This window comes from Coregonus lavaretus, assembly GCF_964263955.1.
Source record: "Coregonus lavaretus genome assembly, chromosome: 22".
Lineage (NCBI taxonomy): Eukaryota > Metazoa > Chordata > Actinopteri > Salmoniformes > Salmonidae > Coregonus > Coregonus lavaretus.
Genome location: NC_140009.1, coordinates 16,055,109 through 16,076,440, shown reverse-complemented (window position 1 = coordinate 16,076,440; position 21,332 = coordinate 16,055,109). Strand labels below are relative to the sequence as shown.

Below are 21,332 nucleotides of genomic sequence, written 5' to 3'. Positions count from 1 at the left end.
ATGTTCTTCTGAAATATGAACACAGAAATACTGGAACATTTTGTTTAAAACCACCTACGGATGATGTCTGCACCCCCGTGGAAATCGAATTAGCATAATACAAAAATCCCCATACAAATCTGTCAGTTTAAACTAGAGATATCAGTTTTTTGCTTTGGATGTGTCTCAATCCACCACATCCTTCCATGTCGCACTTGAATCTGCGGTTAATGGTGACAGAGCTAGAGCAGTGTTTGTCAGACCATGAGACGTCCCGAAAATCGGTCTTCTCACAAAATCGTCTGTAGTGTCCGAACGGTTTGGCCTACACAATAATATCATACTAATATGAACCCTCTGTGGAAATGTACATATCGGTTGTTTTGCTCTAGGACGACCACAGGCCTCACAAAACTCGTCTGAAGGTCCCCCTGTGCCAGTTGAAAAAATGAATGGAAGTGCAATACATATGGAGACTTTAGTGCAAAACATAAGGGGTTAAATACAAAATTAATAATAATCCTGATCTTTCTTATAGCTCTCATATCTCTCACATATAGGACAGACACTTCAGAACAAACTTCCTTTAGATTGTTTGGGCTAATAGCAGTAAGGCCAAAAAATGTTTTGCAGCAAATCATTTTTTAGACAGGGCTTAGACTCTTATGGGTTAACTACCAAACACCGAGCATTGGGAGGTCTATGTGACTGGCAATGATATCTAACAACTTTTACAAACTTGACTGAATGACCTGAACTTAGTTTCAGATCATGTTACAGACAAAATGCAAGCTTATGAAAAGGTATAAAGTCGAAGGTAACACTTTATTTGGATAGTCTGTAGAGCATCTACAGATGGACTATCTACAGACTATCTGTAACATTTAACTAACTATCTGCTAATCCTAACCCTAGCTCTAACCCTAAACTTAACCCTTACCATAACCCTAACCCCAACCTTAACCCTTACTCTAACCCTTATTCTAAACCTAACCCTAACCATAACTTTAGCAAGCAGCTGCTTATCAACAGATAGTTTGTTGATAGTATGACAATCTGTAGAGCATCTACAGATGGAAAATCCGGACTATCCAAATAAAGTGTGACCAAGTTGAGTACTGCCCAGGTTTCATCAGAATAGTTTTTTACAGTGCACACAGTAAACATAATTCTAAAGTAACCTAACCAATCCTTCTCCTCACTCCCAACATTTACAAAAAAGTATTAATTTAGGGTTTCCATGGCTTTTTATTAGTATCAGAATAGAGTTATGTGCCAACAGGTATTTTCTGTACAGTACATAAAACAATGATATTGTCACGATCGTCGAACACAGTGGACCAATGCGCAGCGTGATAAGTGAACATACTTTTATTTAAATTCACCACACGAACAAAACGATAACGTGAAGTCCTTGGTTACAATACAAAACCAACACGGAACAAGATCCCACAAAACACTGTGGAAAACAGGCTGCCTAAGTATGGTTCCCAATCAGAGACAACAAGCAACAGCTGATACTCGTTGCCTCTGATTGAGAACCACCCCGGCCAACACAGAAACACATGAGCTAGATAATCAACCTAGAACACAAAACACATAGAAACAACACACCCTGGCTCAACATAACAGAGTCCCAGAGCCAGGGCGTGACAGATATGCTTTGTGCCCTGGGGGTGTTGGCTAGAGTGTAGGCTAGAGATGTTTTTGCTGATGTCATGCCCAGAAGTGAAAAGGTATGGATTTATACTATGTGGTCACTTAGGCGAAGAGTGATTTGGAGAAAGGTACTTAACGACAAACTCCTCCCTTCTAAATTACCAGAGATTCACACCCAGATGTCACACTATCTAAACCCTATGACTTCCCTCTAATTTCTCATTGGTAAAAGTACCTGGCCCAACCTTCATTTTCAATCCTGTTCTCATCTTCAGCTCCAGACTTGCCACTAGCGCCCACGGGCTTAAAACAACTTGCCTATTTTCCACCCAACCTCAAGTCTAGGAAGAGACTCCTGAGGTTTGAATGCAAACTGAAAACTGGTTGGTCCTCAGGTTGGCTCTGTTTGTTTTTTTATGTGATTCCCAGACTGTGACGTGGAGGTCGTTAAAATGATTTGTCATCACAGATAAACATAGAGGTATATAGAAGTATAATTAAAGTCTCAAATTGTTATCATATGCTCACAGCACTGTGTCAGATGGAGACCCACAATCTTCCCTGGCCCCACTGTTTTAATCAATGACTTAACCAAACTTGATCACTTTTTTTCTAGTAGAGAGCTTGAGGAACACACACACCAACATGTATGGCACTCTAAAAAAGAAGAAGAAAAAAGATTGTATTGTATTGTTTCATAATTTTATTTGTTTTAGTCTTAATCATGATTGGGAGCCCATAGAGAGAGGGACATTATACAAATAACCAAGTTTTCCACTGCCACAATGTGGCATGCATTTACAAACATAGTCACATTCATGGTACTCAGATGAGATGAGTACAACCAGACAACATGAGGCTGGGGGCTGTGTGTCTCACTCCTGCTCTCTACTGTTCTCTTGCAATGAAGACACACGCACACACACACACACACACACGCACACACGCACACACGCACACACACACACCATTCCAGCTTGTTGAAATACTCTTACATCCGAAAAGCTGGCATAAACCACTTTGTGTGCCAAGTTTCTAGTGTCTACATATCCAACCCTCAACGTTCAGCTCAATAGGAGGATACAGGGAGGAAAGACGCCCTGTTTGTCATCACAAGACTTGCTTCATGCATAGATAGGCCTACAATTTAATCTGAAATGCCAGGGAAAACACTGGAAATGATACACCTCATAGCAGAATGATCAGAAATATACAGAACATACAGTACATTTACAATGTGGCATGCATTTCATGGTACTCAGATGAGATGAGTATAACCAGACAACATGAGGCTGGGGACTGTGTGTCTCACTCCTGCTCTCTACTGTCCTCTTATAGTTAAAACACCAGAGTGTACTGTAGTAAAACGGTGGGAAATCTTACCCTGTAATAGCAGGTGTGGGTGTAGGATTTTGCTCCAACCAAGCAGAAACAAAAGTCTGGGTAAGCTTGCGCCTCCCTAGTCTAGTAGCTAGTGGAGTGAATTCCCTGTAATTGGCTGATATTGTCTGAATGAGACCAAGGCCTTTACCAATACCAAGGTGTTGTTCTGGTGAGACATTACCCTGGTAGACTCCTAACTCATTCTGACAAAGGGGAATGCCACACAGTTGTTGATTGTACTTCTAAATACCACTCTTAAATATTTCTGACCCTCTTAAAGGGGTAAGCTGAGGTATGGGGCTGGAGAAATGTATACACTCTCAAATTCATAGACAGAGCTATTGAGGTAAGGACTGTCCGTCCATGATTTCAGAATTATAGTTTTAACCTTGTTTTGAGGCAATACAGTGTTTGTTTACATTTATTTTGTTTACAAAGTCAAACAAGCTTAAATGTTGGGTTCTGATGGCATACGACAGTTGAACTAAGCTCATGAGGCATTTATAAGTTATATTCTTCAAGAATCAATGGGTACATATCATTAACTTATAAGTTCAAAAATTGATGTAGCTACTGTAGATAACTGACTTAAAGATTTAAAATGGACGTGTTTAAGGTGTCCTGAGCTGGAGGGAATAGCAATAGCAGAAACCAAAGCAGAAAATCCAGTTTGCAAATGTAGACTAGTAAACGTGTGTGTGTGAGTTGACTGTGTTATGTTGCTACATGTTGGATCCTCTGTCAACTGTCACATAAAGGGAGGTAAGTACCTTGACTGAGAACAAATTAAACCAAACCGCTTGAGACTCCCATTACTAACTGATTACAATCACTCAGCAAAGAGTCATGTTAGAATTCAGTGTTCATATAGCAGCATTAATGAATGGATAAGATTGGATCTAGAATGTAGTCTCTCTAAAGTAATTGTTCACAGATTCTTATGTGAGACAGACATCTATCTGGACATTCCTCACTCTGCCAATGATATTCTGTGTATGATAAATATGCAGAACACAATCTTGGCACCTTGATAATGGTTGAACAAAATAAGTATAATGCTCTGAAGCAACAGTGAACATTTTTGAAACAATGAGGAGTCATCAATAAGTAGTTTCATAGTTACGCAGGGAATCAATTCACACTGGGCAAAAACTGGTTGCATCAACGTTGAGTCCACGCCATTTCAACCAAAAAATGCAATCTGAATCAATGTGGAAATTTGATTGGATTTGCAAAAAGTCTAAAATGTAATGGAATTTTGTCTTTTTTTCACCCAACTTTTCACCTAAATCCAAGGACATGGTGACATTTTTTGTTGATTTCATGTTGAATTCACATTAGTTGACATCTCAACCAAATGTAAATAAAAACTAGTTGCTTAAATGCCATCTGTGCCCAGTGGGTTGACCCATAACAACACACCAAACAATAACAAGGGTTTTCCATGCTAGGGGTTTCCCACAAGTAAGTCCAGGGGCGTCCGCAGGGTAATGTGGAAAGAGGAAGTGATGGTACTGTATATGTATGGATCTCTGAGTTAGTCTGTTTACCCTCTCCTTGTTGTCATTGACAACAGTCAGAGCAGCTGAGGGACTTGTGTCTCTATGACAACGGAGCGGACAGGCCTCTCTCATCTTCCTCTTCTTCCTCTGTCTCTTCATCTTTTGTTCGAGGCACGGAGGTCAGCAACAGGGTGTCTGCGTGCACCTCCTCGTCATCTGATTGGACCACATGGGTGTCGGTCCCGCTGGTGTCACTGGAACCGGAAGAGGTGGATGACATGCGAGATTTTGAACCCTGGCAACCGTCGCAAGTTGGCACACGCTCCCTGTAGACAACCTCTTTGCTCTCGTCTTCCTCGTCTTCCTCTTCATCGTCTACCTCTGCTGTGGGCCAGAGGAGCAGACAGAAGACATGAGTAGAAAATAATAGAAAAGGAACAAGCATCATGACATTGAGGTTCAAGGCATGGAAATGTTATGAAAAGGAATGTAATTACCACTGAAAGGAATTTGTATCAACCCTGACAGCCTTTGTTGTGGTCATTTGAAATGTCACTTACAGTTACCATCCTTTCACAGTACCTCATCATTATCTCAGTGTTGTGTAAACAACAGGATGTCCTCAGTCGCACTGCCATGACATTTGAAATGGAAGTCTTCTGTTCTGTTGATACTATCTCTATTATTAAATCAAAGGCAATATATAAGGGTGTAACAGACTGATGAAAAGATGGTAACACTTTATTTGGAAAGTCGATCTACAGCCTATCAGTAACATTTCAAGTAACTATCTACTAACCCTATCCCTAACCTTAACCCTTGTCCTAACCTTAACCCTAGCCTTAACTCTAACCTTAACCATTATCCTAACACTTAATCTAAACCTTAACCTAACCGTAACCTTAGCAAGCAACTGCTTATCAACAGATAGTCAGTTGCTTATCAACAGTTGCTTACCAACAGACAGTATGACCATCTGTAGAGCAAATAAAGTGTGACTGTAAATCCCTTGATGATAGGTGGGGCCAAACACACGCTTTCAAGTGAACATTCCTCAACTGTTTGTAATGAGTTTCTAATGGGTGTGGTGGGTAAACCAGTTAATGACAGTACTATCGGCCCTAATAGAGGAATAATGAGGTCTATGTCTTCAGCATGTCAATGGTGTCTAACACCAGAAACATCCCTAAGTATAAATTAAAGCTGTTCCTTTCATACTGAGTTATTGATATATAAAACAAACCAAAAGGTTTGCACCGATTTCCTCCCTGAGAGAGTCTCTCGATACACCTGATCCCCCTCTATCACCACAGTGATCTGATGCCAGGGTAAATGCCAGGGTAAACAAAACTGCTTCTGAAAACAGAATCCCTATTTTCCCTACATCAGTTTGCATGAAAGAGAAACAACAACAACCTTTTCCGGGTAGTGCAGACATTTCACACACACATAATACACAGCAGTTTTAATCTCTTGTGTCATTCTTCTAGCTTTAGTTTTGCATCTTAAATGTGATATGGCACCAATTAGATTGTGCCAAGTCTCTGTGGGTGAGGCTAGAGCAGCATAGAAGAGAGTTTTGTAAGAGGCCAGGGGTGAGTTGATAAACCTATAGGGTCACAATGACAGGAGCAGGAAAACCAGAGAGATAATAAGGTTCCATTCTAGAACAGCTACACTCTACCGAAGAACCACTAGACTAGAACCACTAGAACCATCACTAGAACCACTAGAACCACTAGAACTACCACTGGAACCAATATAACCACACTGGAAGCACTAGAACCACCACTAGAACCAATACTAGAACCACCACTAGAACCACCACTAAAACCACTAGAACCACTGGAACCACTAGAACCACCACTAGAACCACCACTAGAACCACTGGAACCACTAGAACCACCACTAGAACCACCAGTAGAACCACTAGAACCACTAGAACCACCACTAGAACCACTAGGCCTATACACTCAGGTACAGAACAGCTACATTCTTGTTCAGAAGAGACTGGTCATTGGAGGAAGAGGGGGACCATCCTCCTCTATCTGAATTTAAGTTTAAAAAGAAGCATGAAACATGAAAACATGTATACCTTTTTGATATACTAAATATCTTCACATGTCTAACTGTAAGTCGCTCTGGATAAGAGCTTCTGCTAAATGACTAAAATGTAAATGTCACAAAAAAAACTGTTTTTGCAAGGTAGTCTTAACAGCACCCTCTATATGTGAGGAAGGCAATGTATGTCCTCTAGCTCCATTGACTCCAGTTCAAACCCAGGGAGAATGAACAGGTAACCAATCAGCTCTCATGCAGTAGCTAGTAATGTTTTCTTTCCCATCCAACCAAATTATTGAATAACCTCACATACTGAGATGTTTTATTTAGAGAAGAATAGATTACTTAGGGCTTGCTAATGCCAGACATAAACAATGGACATTGGTGCTGCAGTGTTATAGCGAGCGCAGGGAAATGACTAACAGCTTGATGAAAAATATGGTATTTTTTCCCATCCCATCCTGCTCAAATTTACATGTAAAAAGTCACTACTGCTCTTGTTCCTTTTTATAATGACTGTATTTCCACTCTAGAACGGCTAGTTGTACATTCCACTCTAGAAAGAAAATCTCTCCACATTTAAACCTTACTTTGAGAAATGATGTGACCAATTATTATGGGCCCCCTCTCCTAAAAGCAAACCTGGTAAGTATGTTATTTATGGGGCCAGGAAGGTGGCATAATTACCTGGTAAAGGGGAGGCCAGTGGGCTGTCGTCGGCCCCAGAGTTGAGGAACACATCCAGAGCTTCCTGGTCAGAGATGTCCATAAGGTCCATCTGCTCCAGCATGTCCACGTTCACCTCCATAGAAGAGATACTGCCCATGGGAGCTGTATGGACAACACATCACACTCAGAAACTGGCTCTATATTTACTACTTATCATTAAGTCAATTATGTGCTGTTTATTTGGACTTTAATGTGCGTTCTAATAAGTCCATAGATTACATAATAGAGGCTTATCTTTTGTGTGTGTGTGTGGGTGTGCGGGTTTGCGGGTGTGCTGGTGTGCGGGTGTATAGGTGTGTGTGTAGGTGTGTGTATTGAGCATCTCTCACGTTTCCTGCTGTCGATGTGCAGGTGGGCCGAGGACAGGAGGAAGTCCATATCGTGCTGATACACCTCCTCAAAGAAGCGCTGTCTCTCCCTTAGCTTCAGATGATGGGCTGAGTCATTGTCCAACACCCTCTGAGAGTTATCTGTCTCCACTAGCAACCAAAACAGAACACATACAGCCCAAATGTCAATCAAACTCCTCAAGGTATGCGTTGTATAGGTTGACGTTTACATTGTCAGGCCAACAGAGGGCGATAAAACATTAACATTTTCAGCCATGCCATCTGACGAATCAGCGGTCTTTGGTCTTGGGACTCCCTGGATGTATTGGATTGCATAGATATCAGTTAGAGAAAAAACATCTAAATCACATTGGATATACTCAGGATGAGAAGACCAATGACCATGCATTTCTTTGAACATGTAATAAAACAATTGATTTAAAAAATGAAATGATAAATGTAATTTATGCCATTTCTCTGGAGCCATTCTGAAATCCAAAATGTAGGTAAGAAATTGCAGTCTATTCCCAGGAGAAAGGGAGGACACATGTCCCCAGGCACACCTCCACTCAGTCCTGTCCTGTCCTCTCCTGTCCTGGGCTAACCAGTTGGGGTTGTATAACTGTGTTATGTCCTCCTCAGCACACTCCAGTCACACGCCCACTGGGCTCAATGAGCTGACACTGTGACTCATGTCACACCCTGTGTGTGTGTGTTTGTGTTTGTGTTTGTGTGTGACCTTGTGTGTGAGACTGTGTGTGCATGACTGCGTGTGTGTGTGTGTGTGTGTGTGTGTGTTTGTCTGTGTGTGTGTGCATGTGTGCACGTGCATGCAAATTACCTGACACTGGACATTTAAACGCTAACTTCTGCCATCTGAGTGGCCACCCTTCTTATAGTTCTTATATGGTCTGTCTCAGTCAATCATGAGTGTCATCAATCAACACTCAGCCTGATACTGAAGTTAGTAAGTTGTCACTCATTCCTTCTAGAAGCCCGTAATTCGTTCATTCGTTGGAGGCAGATAACTTTTCTGACTCCAATTTGTTAGATGATCTGTTGATTTAGGGGGATATTACCATGGAGAAAAGACACATTCAGCCTGTATATTTTATAAAGAAAGAGGTAGAGAATATCTGCTGTATTTAATAGTTTCTGTGAGGTCTCTCTGCTTTAGGAGGCAGGCTGAGGGTTATGGGTGTCTTGTGCCATGCAGCCTGGGTTGTGCCCTATGCAGAAGGGCACGGGGCGGGAGACACCCACAAACCGAGGGGGGGCGCTCTGATAAGACAGTCACACAGGAATACCACGGCAACTAAGAGACGGTTGATGATGACTTGACTGTACAGCTTATGTAAACTACAGCGCCCTTAGCCACCGAACCCATGGATCTGTCAAAGAGGTCCCACACATGCGTGCCACACGCACACACACACACACACACACACACAGACACACACAAATATAAACTTTGTTCTGTGTACACTATGATCTTTGTGGGTTCTCAGTACTATAGCAGCCTACAGGAGGCCAGAACCAACCCACTCATAGGTCCTAGTCTTCATTAATGCCTCTGTGTTTATCTCCCTGACCTGGCCCTGTGTAGGACACTATGGATGTGAAGACTGACTCATCACGTAGTGGAACCAGTGTAGGTGGCCTCCATCCACAGAAGATAAAGTCAGCTCAAAGTGTGAGAAGAAAGAATGATGTTGAAATGGTCCCCTTGGGGAAGTCACCCACTCCCTGCCTCTTCCTTGGTCCACAACTAATGTTTCATGTAAAAGGCAGCCTGTTTCAATATGTAGAACTATTACATTAATTGGAATATCCCTCGTCTAAACGTACCCTCTCCAAAGTTATTTGCCCTCGTCACTTATGTAAGTTGGCCGGCCCAGAAAAGGTTCCACAGATAGATACTCTTCACTCAGAAAAGGCATCTGAATAAAATTAAAGGAGTGATCATTATATAATGAGCGTGGTGTAATAATGATGCATTCTCCATTTATCTCTAAGTGGGCAACTTCAAAGACTGGGCTTGACATTCAGGGCCAGTTCAGTCAAGGGAAATTAGACTGAGTCAGGCACTGAGTATGGGAGTTAACTGTTGAACTTGCCGTTAGTGATTATGTATGTGTTAAGACTCATCAGCCATGTAATAATAATAATAATAATAATATGCCATTTAGCAGACGCTTTTATCCAAAGCGACTTACAGTCATGCGTGCATACATTTTTACGTATGGGTGGTCCCGGGGATCGAACCCACTACCTTGGCGTTACAAGCGCCGTGCTCTACCAGCTGAGCTACAGAGGACCACCATGTCAAAGTATTTGGGAAACTGCTGTAAAGTATGTAAATTAGGTAACACTTTATTGACACCCAGCATCATAACACATTATGACACAGTCATAACCTGTCATAATATGGTCATAACACTGTCATTACACATATATTTAGACCTGTTGTGACTTATATTGCATTATTTTATGGCTGGTTATGACACCTACATAAGAGTGTCAAAACCTACCACACAAGGCAAAACATTCCATTACACCATAGCCTACTTGTCAACAGTATGTTTATGTTATATAACATTTTCTGAAATTGACCACATACAATTATCATTGTAATTGTGCACAAATTGATGTCAGACATGCACCTACCCCAATGTTCTGTTGCTGAGGACTGGGATGAATGCAGGAGCAGGAGAAGACACCCTCTTTTTGACTGATGACTGACATAAGGGCATGTACTGTATGTGATAGACCTATTTGGCTTATATGTTTATGATGGCCATAATGCTTCTTGACAGTGTCATAAAGTGTATTTTCTTAGTCTAAGGAAAGTGACACAGGATGGTCATAATGCTTCATGACAGTGTCATAAAGTGTATTTTCTGTTAGTTACTTAAGTTATTTAAAATATGATGAAAAAAACATGATTGTAAACAGAATTCATTACAACAACAACAAAGGACTTAAGAAAAAAACTTTCAAACGAAAGGAAACGTCTTGGCAGGGAAATAACACATTTGAATAAATGTGGGTTTTGACATTCTTATGTAGGTGTCATAACCAGACAGGTGTAAATATATGGGTCATGACAGTGTTATGACCATATTATGACAGGATATGACAAGTTATACCAGCTGTTAGAACATATTATGACATGGTTATGACCGTAAAGTGTTACTGTACGTTCTTAAATGTGTGTTAGATGTGTGTTTGTCCAGGCAGGTCGTTCAAGATAGACGTCGGAAACGTCTTTGCATGTCCTGAGGACGTCGGGAAATGCCTTCAAAACCGGCCACTAGGGGCAACAGTGAGTGCTATTACCATCAAGTAGGCTTGAGTTTTGCAAGGGCGTTGTGGGTGAGGGTGGAGGATAGACATAATCCCATGACTGGATAAGAAGGTTGCGTGTTCGAGCCCAGTCATTTATTTTTATTTTAACCCTATCCCAAACCTTAACCCTTACCTTAACCATTCAGAATGAGTGCCTAAACTTAATGTTTTAACCCTATCCCAAACCTTAACCCTTACCTTAACCATTCAGAATGAGTGACTAAATTTAACCATTAACTTCTAAATTTGACGTTTGGAGAAATGGAACGATACAGAGCAGCAGGAGCAATAAAACACTTTGAAATGTGATGTTTGGAGAATGTGGATGAACGTCTAATTCTGCACTGAGACCCTTGAGAGCTTGTTGTGTTTCTCGTTGGCTCTGCTTAATCAGGCAGGATTGGTGGAGATGGAGGGAGAAGGGGGAGTGGCTGGTGAGTGAGAGGAAGATAGAGGAAGATAAGTAGAACAGGGAGAGAGGTGGGAGGAAGGGGAGAGGGAAGGCAGAAAAAGGAGGACATGGGTTGTTTGGGGGGCGGGGGGAGGGGTAGGGGGTTGTTGAATGTGACTGTGAGACCCCTACGGCTGATATATGCCATGCACCTCTGACACACTGTCTTATGCAACTGTCCAAAATAATAAGCCAATGCATGGTTATACAATAATGCGACAAAAGAACATATTCATAAGTCCCAGTGGCTTTTCTTCAAAGCACTCAACATTTCCACTGGGTTAGTGCTTGTGTTGACTGTTGAATTTGGGTGCTCACATAAACCAAATATGCCTTTAATGGAGGTTCCCATTCTCCTTTTGTTATTGTGTTATGTTATTACTTTTATACCCCAAACTGTACTTATTAAATGAATGTATTTTCATGGTTACATGTTTTTCTTAATCTGCAGAGACCAGATGGTGCGGTCAGAATACTGCAGCCAGGCCAGAGTTCTGTTAGTGGGTGTTCTGTGACTAACACACAGTTATACACTGTCACGTCTACTCCCGCTCCCCCTCTCCGGCGCTCCACGTCGCCAGCCTACTAACCACCGGTCCTGGCAACCCATCATTATGCACATCTGGCAACCCTCATTACATCATGAGGCACACCTGGACTCCATCACTACCCTGATTACCCTGAGCACTCCCTAGCATCACTCACTCTTCAGGCAGTATTGGTTCAGTTTTCATGTCCAGACACTTCTCTTGTTTTGTAACTCTCCATGTTCGTTATTATTAAACTCACCACCTGCACCTGCTTCCTGGCTCCCTGCGTCTACGTTACATACACTCAGTTACAGTAGCTGTTGCATAGACATGATATATGTAAATCTATATAGTCTGTACCCATCACACAGCATCTATAAGTGTATGACATTACTGGTCATAAGATAGTAACATCTAAGACCACGGCAACATAGAATAATGTCACTAGCAGCAAGGCCAACAGTCCTAACGTAGTTCTGGCTCTGATGGCAAAACAACAGCCAGCAGCAGATCAGCAGTCATAGCAGAGCTCTCCCCCCCCCCCCCCCCCCCCCCCCCTCCTCTCTCTCTCTCTCTCTCTCTCTCTATTTTTCAGACCAATGTATGACCAACACATACTGGCAAGGCCCTGTTCGGTGACTCCCGCATGTCAAAGACACTTTGCTGTCTTAGCCTCCACTCCAGACAAGCTATTGTGACTCAGTTTCAAGCTCTCCTTGTCCTGTGATACGACTTTGGAGACATAACATCACACTGAGTTAACAGAACACCTCAACTGTTTGTACAGCCCAGAGTAGTAGGCCATTACCCCAACTTAAGCCATCTGCAGTGCTGGCATTGGTTTGAGCCGATGAGTTACGCTCCGCCATTCCATGACACTTTGATCCATAACAAGACCTCTGCCCCCCCCCAGTCCTATTCCTCCTCTCTCACCCCATACTGTTCCATAATTACCTTAAAGCCCTCAGTCACTGACATAACGCATAGACAATCCTTCTGCTTTACACTGCTAGACCCATATACATGCTACGTGTGTGAGTGTGTGAGTGTGTGTGTGTGCGTGAGTGCATGTGTGTGAGTGTATGTGTGCATGTAAGATAAAAGAGACAGTGATGTTACGCAACCCAAGTGTCTGTGCCTTAGTGTACATTATGTCTGATATTTTAGTCCTTTGACGGAATCGTTGTGAAGGCTCTGAGCTGTGAGCTGTGTTTGAGTCCCTACCCAATATCACTCAGGCAAACACATGATTTATTGTATTTTAAAGCCATTGTATATATCGAGGTCAACCAAAAGAAGACTAGAAAGTCAGTAATTATTTACATTTACAGTTTTACAATGTTACATACACTGAGTTTATAAAACATGAAGAACACCTTCCTAATATTGAGCTTTCATGTGGCTCTATACACTATACAGTATGTGTGTAGTGTTTGTGTGTGTGTGTTTGAGTATGAGTGGGAGAGAAAGAGAGAGAGTATAGATTCTCTATCACTCTGACAGTTCACGACCAGCTCAATCCTCTTCCCCTGGGGGTGCAGCGATAGTCTACCCCACCTCTGTACGGTTTCCAGCTGCACCATTTCTCGTTGTTACTGCCATTATTTACAGACCCCATCCCTCTCTCTCTCTCCCTCTCCCCTCAGCCACAGCAGTCTGTATAGGGATAAATCATCAGCTCACTGCAGCACCACAACAGCCTGCTACCTACTCCTTCACACAGTCGTATCATTAGCACAACACTCATACAGTAGAGTGGAGCGATAATGGTCAGCGCTGCCTCTGCCCTTCCCCCAACCACCATCACCATTAGGGCACTTCAAATACACCAACCTCCCCCCCAAGCCGTTATGCGAGACACATATATCATGGGGCTATGAAGACCTGTCAGTCGACATTCAGGCATATCTTAGTGGTAATGGAGTACTGTATGAGATCGGTCATCCATCTTCCTTCTAGCCAATCTCTCTGTCCGTCACTGTCCATCTCTATGATTCCTCCATTTCTCCAAGGAGACATGCTGAATACAGATTCCTGTGCCTGACTCTCTTTTCCCTGAATCAGAAGAGGGAGGTCCACTCTCTGACCATAGGCCTATCCTGTAGGCCTGTATTCCCAGAGCCATTAAAGCACTTCAGTGAGGGGTAAATATATGTTTGACCTTCATCCCTTCCCAAGGCTGCACATTTAGTTCAATCAGAGCAGGTCTCTAACTCGATCTCCACAACCTTCACAGACACTTAGCATAGAGATACTAAACCTCCAGAGATTAAATGGTCTGGTGCCAAATAGCCCCACACAAAACGCATCTTAGGAGTTTAGTTAGCTAACATTAGCTTATTGTTTATGATTTCACTTAGGCGTATTGGAGAATGATGACACCGTTATTGACTCACAGTTAATCTACTGTCTTCATGACGCAATCAAAACGGTATTCTTTTAGAAGATTTCGCTTGCTTAGCCAATTTGGCTATACTTGACACCTTCTACCAGATTAGCATTAGCATGCTAAACTGCTAGCTAAACCTAACACCTCTTCCTATAGCTTAGATGGAGGTAGCTATGTACTAGCGTGTCTAGCCTGAGTCTTTTAGGCAGACCTTTTCTGGTTTAGTGAAAGAATGGTGTTAGAGTGTTAATCCCTTACTATGTGTGTAGCACAGGCAGCTGGTGCCAGCTTAATTGGGGAAGACAGACTCATAGTAATGGTTGGAAAGGAATAAATGGAATGGTATCAAACACATGTGTTTGATACCATTCCATTCACCCCATTCCAGACATTATTATGAGCCATCCTCCCATCAGCAGCCTCCTGTGGTGTGTAGCCTACTGTACATACGTCCAAACTGAGACACCCCCCTTGGAGATAACAGTAAGGCAGCTAATAACAGACCCACTGCAGACCAACCCTTATTTTGTTTGTCATGTTGTTTGGTAGGTTGGCAATATGTCTGAGTATCTTAAGATGTATAGTTCAACTGTGGGCTGGCTGTGGAAGGGTTAAAGTGAGGTGCCTAGACTGTCTAGTTCCATATTAACCCCGTGTCCCTCTACACATTGGCACATTTGGTAGATCTAAAAACGATGGATAGGTTTTCAACAAATCTCTCACACCTTTCAGATCCTGTCAGATCAACTCATATTAGGTAGGGAGGTATGGACATGGTGTTCACTTGGAGAGACAGACACCTGTTAGACAGCACCATACTGTGAGAGACCTGAGAACATCCTACCAGCCAGAGAGTGTTACATTCTACCACAGGATTCATTCAACTGACTGTTGTTGACGTCAGACCACCAACTCCTTCAAATAGATATTTAATAATCTACACTAGGGATACACTAAAAAAGTATGTGGAAAAGTATGTGGACACCCCTTCAAATTAGTTTATTCGGCTATTTCAGCCACACCCATTGCTGACAGGTGTATAAAATCGAACACATAGCCATGCAATCTCTATAGTCAAACATTGGCAGTAGAATGGCCCATACTGAAGAGCTCAGTGACTTTCAACGTGACACAGTTATAGGATGCCACCTTTCCAACAAGTCATTTTGTAAAAAGTCTGCCCTGCTAGAGCTGCCCCGGTCAACTGTAAGTGCTCTTATTGTGAAGTGGAAACGTCTAGGAGCGACAACGGCTCAGCTGCGAAGTGACAGGCCACACAAGCTCACAGAACGGGACCACTGAGTGCTGGAGCATGTAGCGCGTAAAAATCGTCTGTCTTCAGTTGCAACACTCATTACCGAGTTCCAAACTGCCTCTGGAAGCAATGTCAGCACAATAACTGTTTGTCGGGAGCTTCATGAAATGGGTTTCCAAGGCCGAACATCCACACACAAGCTTAAGATCACCATGCGCAATGCCAAGCGGCAGCTGGAGTGGTGTAAAGCTCACCGCCATTGGACTCGGGAGCAGGAAACGTACCCCAATGCATTGTGCCAACTGTAAAGTTTGGTGGAGGAGGAATTATGGTCTGGGGCTGTTTTTCATGGTTCGTGCTAGGCCCCTTAGTTCCAGCTAAGGGAAATCTTAACACTACAGCATACAATTACATTCTAGACGATTCTGTGCTTCCAACTTTGTGGCAACAGTTTGGGGAAGGCCCTTTCCTGTTTCAGCATGACAATGCCCCTGTGCACAAAGCGAGGTCCATACAGAAATGGTTTGTCGAGATCGGTATGGAAGAACTTGACTTGCCTGCACAGAGCCCTGACCTCAACCCCATCGAACACCTTTGGGATGAATTGGAATGCTGACTGCAAGCCAGGCCTAATTGCCCAGCATCAGTGCCAGACCTCACTAATGCTCTTATGGCTGAATGGAAGAAGGTCCCCACAGCAATGTTCCAACAACTAGTGGAAAGCCTTCCCAGAAGAGTGGAGTCTGTTATAGCAGCAAAGGGGGGCCAACTCCATGTTAATGCCCATTATTTTTTAATGAGATGTTCGGCGAGCAGGTGTCCACATACTTTTAGCCAAGTAGTGTATCTTTTAATACTATTCTCCCTTCTTCCTCCTCTTTCTCTCTCTGCAGCATGGACCACATGTGATGACCTCATTGTAACTCTGACCATGGTGATCCTGTGATGGACCACACATGTTCAACAGGAATCAAACACAAACCAAAGCCAACCACATCCCTGCTTATTGTCCTTTATCCAATCACAGAGGACCTTACTGGTCAAACACTTTGACAATGTCATTATCAATTGTATCTCCTTTAACCGAAACCAGGTAGGTGAGATTTGGATTCAGTGAAGCTGCGGTGAAAATAGCATCAGGTGTATGTATCAAAAATAAATTTTCGGTTACAGACCATGGTGGTATGGTGTCAGTCACACCTATTGTGGAATACTAAATATAAATGTATCTTAATCTCGGACTAATCTCAGTATCCGTCTCTCTACTACAGTATGTATCAGTTTAAACCAATCTACAGTACAGAAAGATGGACAGACAGCTATTAACTAGATGGAGAAAGTTACAGTCTAATATGACTGTCCTACTGAAGCCTAATATCCTAAAATGCTCAAATTAATTAGATTTACAGTATAATTAGGATCACAATTAAAGCATAATTATTAATTTATTGGCTAGAAATATATGTGTTATATGTGTTGGGGAATTTACTGGACAGTGGTAGACACATGTTTACATAATCGAATATCAATGCACCATTGTGATGAACTCCTTATAGTCTATTAGGTTTAACTACTACCACTTTCAATTACTTTCAGAGCTGGTATAGATTGGCAACACAGAGTTACTCACATGACTGACGCTTGTTGTGGTTGGTCGATCCAGACGAGGACGTGGACATGGTCCAATCGAGGGGGGTTGCAGACAGTGATGGAGAATGTCTACCTCTGTGTATGCAGGTGTGTGTGCGAGAGAGGGAGTGTGTGTATGAGTGTGTGTGTGTGTCCACTCCTGTCAGAGTTCCAAGACAGGACACTGCGGTATGTAAAACCTGGTCATCTAGTCTCTAGATCTGTTGAGAATGCTTAAAAAACAAGAACATCTGAGATATTCCTCACAGGAAAATACTATGTCTTCTGTTTTACCCTCTCTTCTCCTCTTGTCTGCTTAATACTCTCTCACCTGCTCTTGCTCTGTTGTTCTCTCTCTCTCTCTCTCTCTCTCTCTCTCTCTCTCTCTCTCTCTCTCTCTCTCTCTCTCTCTCTCTCTGTCTGTCTGTCAGAGCTGCAGCTTAGGAAGAGAGGGATAGAGTGTGGGTTAAGGCAGTGCGGCCTGTACCAAGTGGACACCCACAGGGGGGACAGCATGTGATAGGATAAGGTGGAGCAGTGCCTCTTACATAATGTGGAGGAACATACCAGGATTAGTAAAACCCCTCCTCTCTTCTTTGTGTGTGAAAATATATGCTCTGTAAGTATGTACAGTGGGGAGAACAAGTATTTGATACACTGCCAATTTTGCAGGTTTTCCTACTTACAAAGCATGTAGAGGTCTGTAATTTTTTATCATAGGTACACTTCAACTGTGAGAGACGGAATCTAAAACAAAAATCCAGAAAATCACATTGTATGATTTTTAAGTAATTAATTTGCATTTTATTGCATGCCATAAGTATTTGATCACCTACCAACCAGTAAGAATTCTGTCTCTCACAGACCTGTTAGTTTTTCTTTAAGAAGCCCTCCTGTTCTCCACTCATTACCTGTATTAACTGCACCTGTTTGAACTCGTTACCTGTATAAAAGACACCTGTCCACACACTCAATCAAACAGACTCCAACCTCTCCACAATGGCCAAGACCAGAGAGTTGTGTAAGGACATCAGGGATAAAATTGTAGACCTGCACAAGGCTGGGATGGGCTACAGGACAATAGGCAAGCAGCTTGGTGAGAAGGCAACAACTGTTGGTGCAATTATTAGAAAATGGAAGAAGTTCAAGATGACGGTCAATCACCCTCGGTCTGGGGCTCCATGCAAGATCTCACCTCGTGGGGCATCAATGATCATGAGGAAGGTGAGGGATCAACCCAGAACTACACGGCAGGACCTGGTCAATGACCTGAAGAGAGCTGGGACCACAGTCTCAAAGAAAACCATTAGTAACACACTACGCCGTCATGGATTAAAATCCTGCAGCGCACGCAAGGTCCCCCTGCTCAAGCCAGCGCATGTCCAGGCCCGTCTGAAGTTTGCCAATGACCATCTGGATGATCCAGAGGAGGAATGGGAGAAGGTCATGTGGGCTGATGAGACAAAAATAGAGCTTTTTGGTCTAAACTCCACTCGCCGTGTTTGGAGGAAGAAGAAGGATGAGTACAACCCCAAGAACACCATCCCAACCGTGAAGCATGGAGGTGGAAACATCATTCTTTGGGGATGCTTTTCTGCAAAGGGGACAGGACGACTGCACCGTATTGAGGGGAGGATGGATGGGGCTATGTATCGCGAGATCTTGGCCAACAACCTCCTTCCCTCAGTAAGAGCATTGAAGATGGGTTGTGACTGGGTCTTCCAGCATGACAACGACCCAAAACACACAGCCAGGGAAACGAAGGAGTGGCTCCGTAAGAAGCATCTCAAGGTCCTGGAGTGGCCTAGCCAGTCTCCAGACCTGAACCCAATAGAAAATATTTGGAGGGAGAAAGTCCGTATTGCCCAGCGACAGCCCCGAAACCTGAAGGATCTGGAGAAGGTCTTTATTAGAAATTTTAGGACCCCTTTAGGTATATATACAGTATATATATAAATAAAAAAATAAAAATATTGATTTTGGCCTTTACTACTAAAGCCCATAGCAAAGCATTGAATAATACGTTCATATATATATATATATATATATATATATACACCACCAGTCAAAAGTTTGGACACACCTACAAGGTTTTTTCTTTATTTGTAAAAATTTTTACATTGTAGAATAATAGTGAAGACATCAAAACTATGAAATAACACATATGGAATAATGTAGCAACCAAAAAAGTGTTAAACAAATCAAAATATATTTTATATTTGAGATTCTTCAAATAGCCACCCTTTGCCTTGATGACAGCTTTGCACACTCTTGGCATTCTCTCAACCAGCTTCACCTGGAATGCTTTTACAACAGTCTTGAAGGAGTTTCCACATATGCTGAGCACTTGTTGGCTGCTTTTCCTTCACTCTGCCATCCGACTCAACCAAACCATCTCAACTGGGTTGAGGTCGGGGGATTGTGGAGGCCAAGTCATCTGATGCAGCACTCCATCACTCACCTTCTTGGTAAACTATCCCTTACACAGCCTGGAGGTGTGTTGGGTCATTGCCCTGTTGAAAAACTAATGATATTCCCACTAAGCCCAAACCAGATGGCAAGGCGTATCGCTGCAGAATGCTCATCCTCATCTTTGGTTCACTCTTCTGTACCTTGGTGGGAAAGCGAGGTACTGTAGCAATAATTATTTTTGCTTATCTGACACAGAATGACAGAGTACAGGACAGGCTATGTATCAACATGGACATTGTGACGATAACTTTTACCAGCCCTGACCTTCTAACCCCACACATTCTGCATCTCAGCACATCTTCCATTCTCCAGAGTTATACATAATACATGTAGCTTTTGGGGGGAAAAGGGGCGCGGTGCAGCTTGCTGCTGACATTGTTTCCTACTGTATATTTAGCAACAACATTTAAAAATGTAAAACGGTGTCACTTACAGAAGGTTCACTACCTCTCTCCCTAATGCAGTTAAGTACTCTGATTTAGAATAAATATTTCAGTTGAGATTTTGTATATATATTCTAGGATGCTATCTGGCTCTCCCATACTTTGAACTGAGTTTGAACTCTGAGCATTTTTGACTTTAATTTTTTATTAACCCATCCATATTAACCCTCCTCTTCAGAGGACACATATCTTATTATTTAATTGTTTTTAGCTTTTCTGCTACATATACATACATTTTACATAGACATTTTACATATACATTTTACATACAGTAGGTTGTTTGTGGCACACAGCGGAAGTGGAACCTGCTTCTCAGTTTAATTGTTTGGGCAAAGCTCTGCATAATATCCAGCATGTCTTTTAAACAGCAGGTTTCTTGCAGTAAGTGGCCGGCTCCATTGTAGGGTAATTGTGAACTTGACTGCTGCTACTGTACCGTAGACCATTGAAATAAAGAGATGCACAAACACACACACAAACAAACATGCACACACACACACACAGCAAATTAACTATGGGCCCTTGGGGGTTAATTATCAGTTGAACCTGAGGAGTTCTGACAGGGCCTCACTCTAATAAGGGGCTAGAAGCCAGTTACATCAAACATGCAGCTGAGAAACACAAGGCAGCTCAACAGCTAACCGCTAACAGTTAAAACTCCATCTCATTCTGTAGCGCACTGAGGTGCAATCCTTATGATACAGGGAATAGGGCTATGATGTTGTATGACACAGTTACATCGTGGTGCTGGGATGACCCATCTTTACTGTGATGTCATGGTGTTCTGGGGGTAGTATTCTCCCAGCTGTCCACTCACACATCATCTAACAGACTAGAACACCTGCTGCAGGGATAACATCTGTCTGATAAGAGAAGGACAGGAAGGGAGGGAGGGGGAGAGAGAGAAGAGAGGGGGAGGGGAAGGGATAATGACATGGGGGAAGAAGAGATGAAGCGATAGAGAATCAGGAACGAGGGGAAAAATTACAGTGGTAAAATGAATTGCAGGAGAGAGTGGGTGAACGAGAGGGAGTCTATTGTAATCAGATGTAATAATCTCCTTCACAACAGCCTCAGTCTGAGCTGGTGGAACTGACAAATCCCCAGAGATAGTCATACCAGACATAGCTGCATCATGATTAGCCTGTGTGTGTGTGTGTGTGTGTGTGTGTG

At 42.6% G+C, this 21,332-nt stretch overlaps 1 protein-coding gene across 3 annotated transcripts; it reads right to left on the bottom strand.

The window, feature by feature from the left end:
* Positions 1–2,352: 2,352 nt before the first annotated feature.
* Positions 2,353–17,685, bottom strand: LOC311149656 (dysbindin-like). 3 transcript variants are annotated; one of them, XM_084186854.1, is made up of 4 exons: positions 17,246–17,685; positions 7,643–7,792; positions 7,272–7,415; positions 2,353–4,907 (listed from the first exon to the last, which is right to left on the bottom strand). In XM_084186854.1, exons 1-4 carry the CDS (start codon positions 17,292–17,294, stop codon positions 4,624–4,626), a joined length of 627 nt encoding a protein of 208 aa, XP_084042980.1. In that variant the 5' UTR covers positions 17,295–17,685; the 3' UTR covers positions 2,353–4,623. The 3 variants fall into 3 exon arrangements, with proteins under 3 accessions (XP_084042980.1, XP_084042981.1, XP_084042979.1); XM_084186855.1 differs by lacking the exon at positions 17,246–17,685 and adding an exon at positions 8,484–8,602; XM_084186853.1 differs by lacking the exon at positions 17,246–17,685 and adding an exon at positions 8,113–8,231.
* Positions 17,686–21,332: the final 3,647 nt, after the last annotated feature.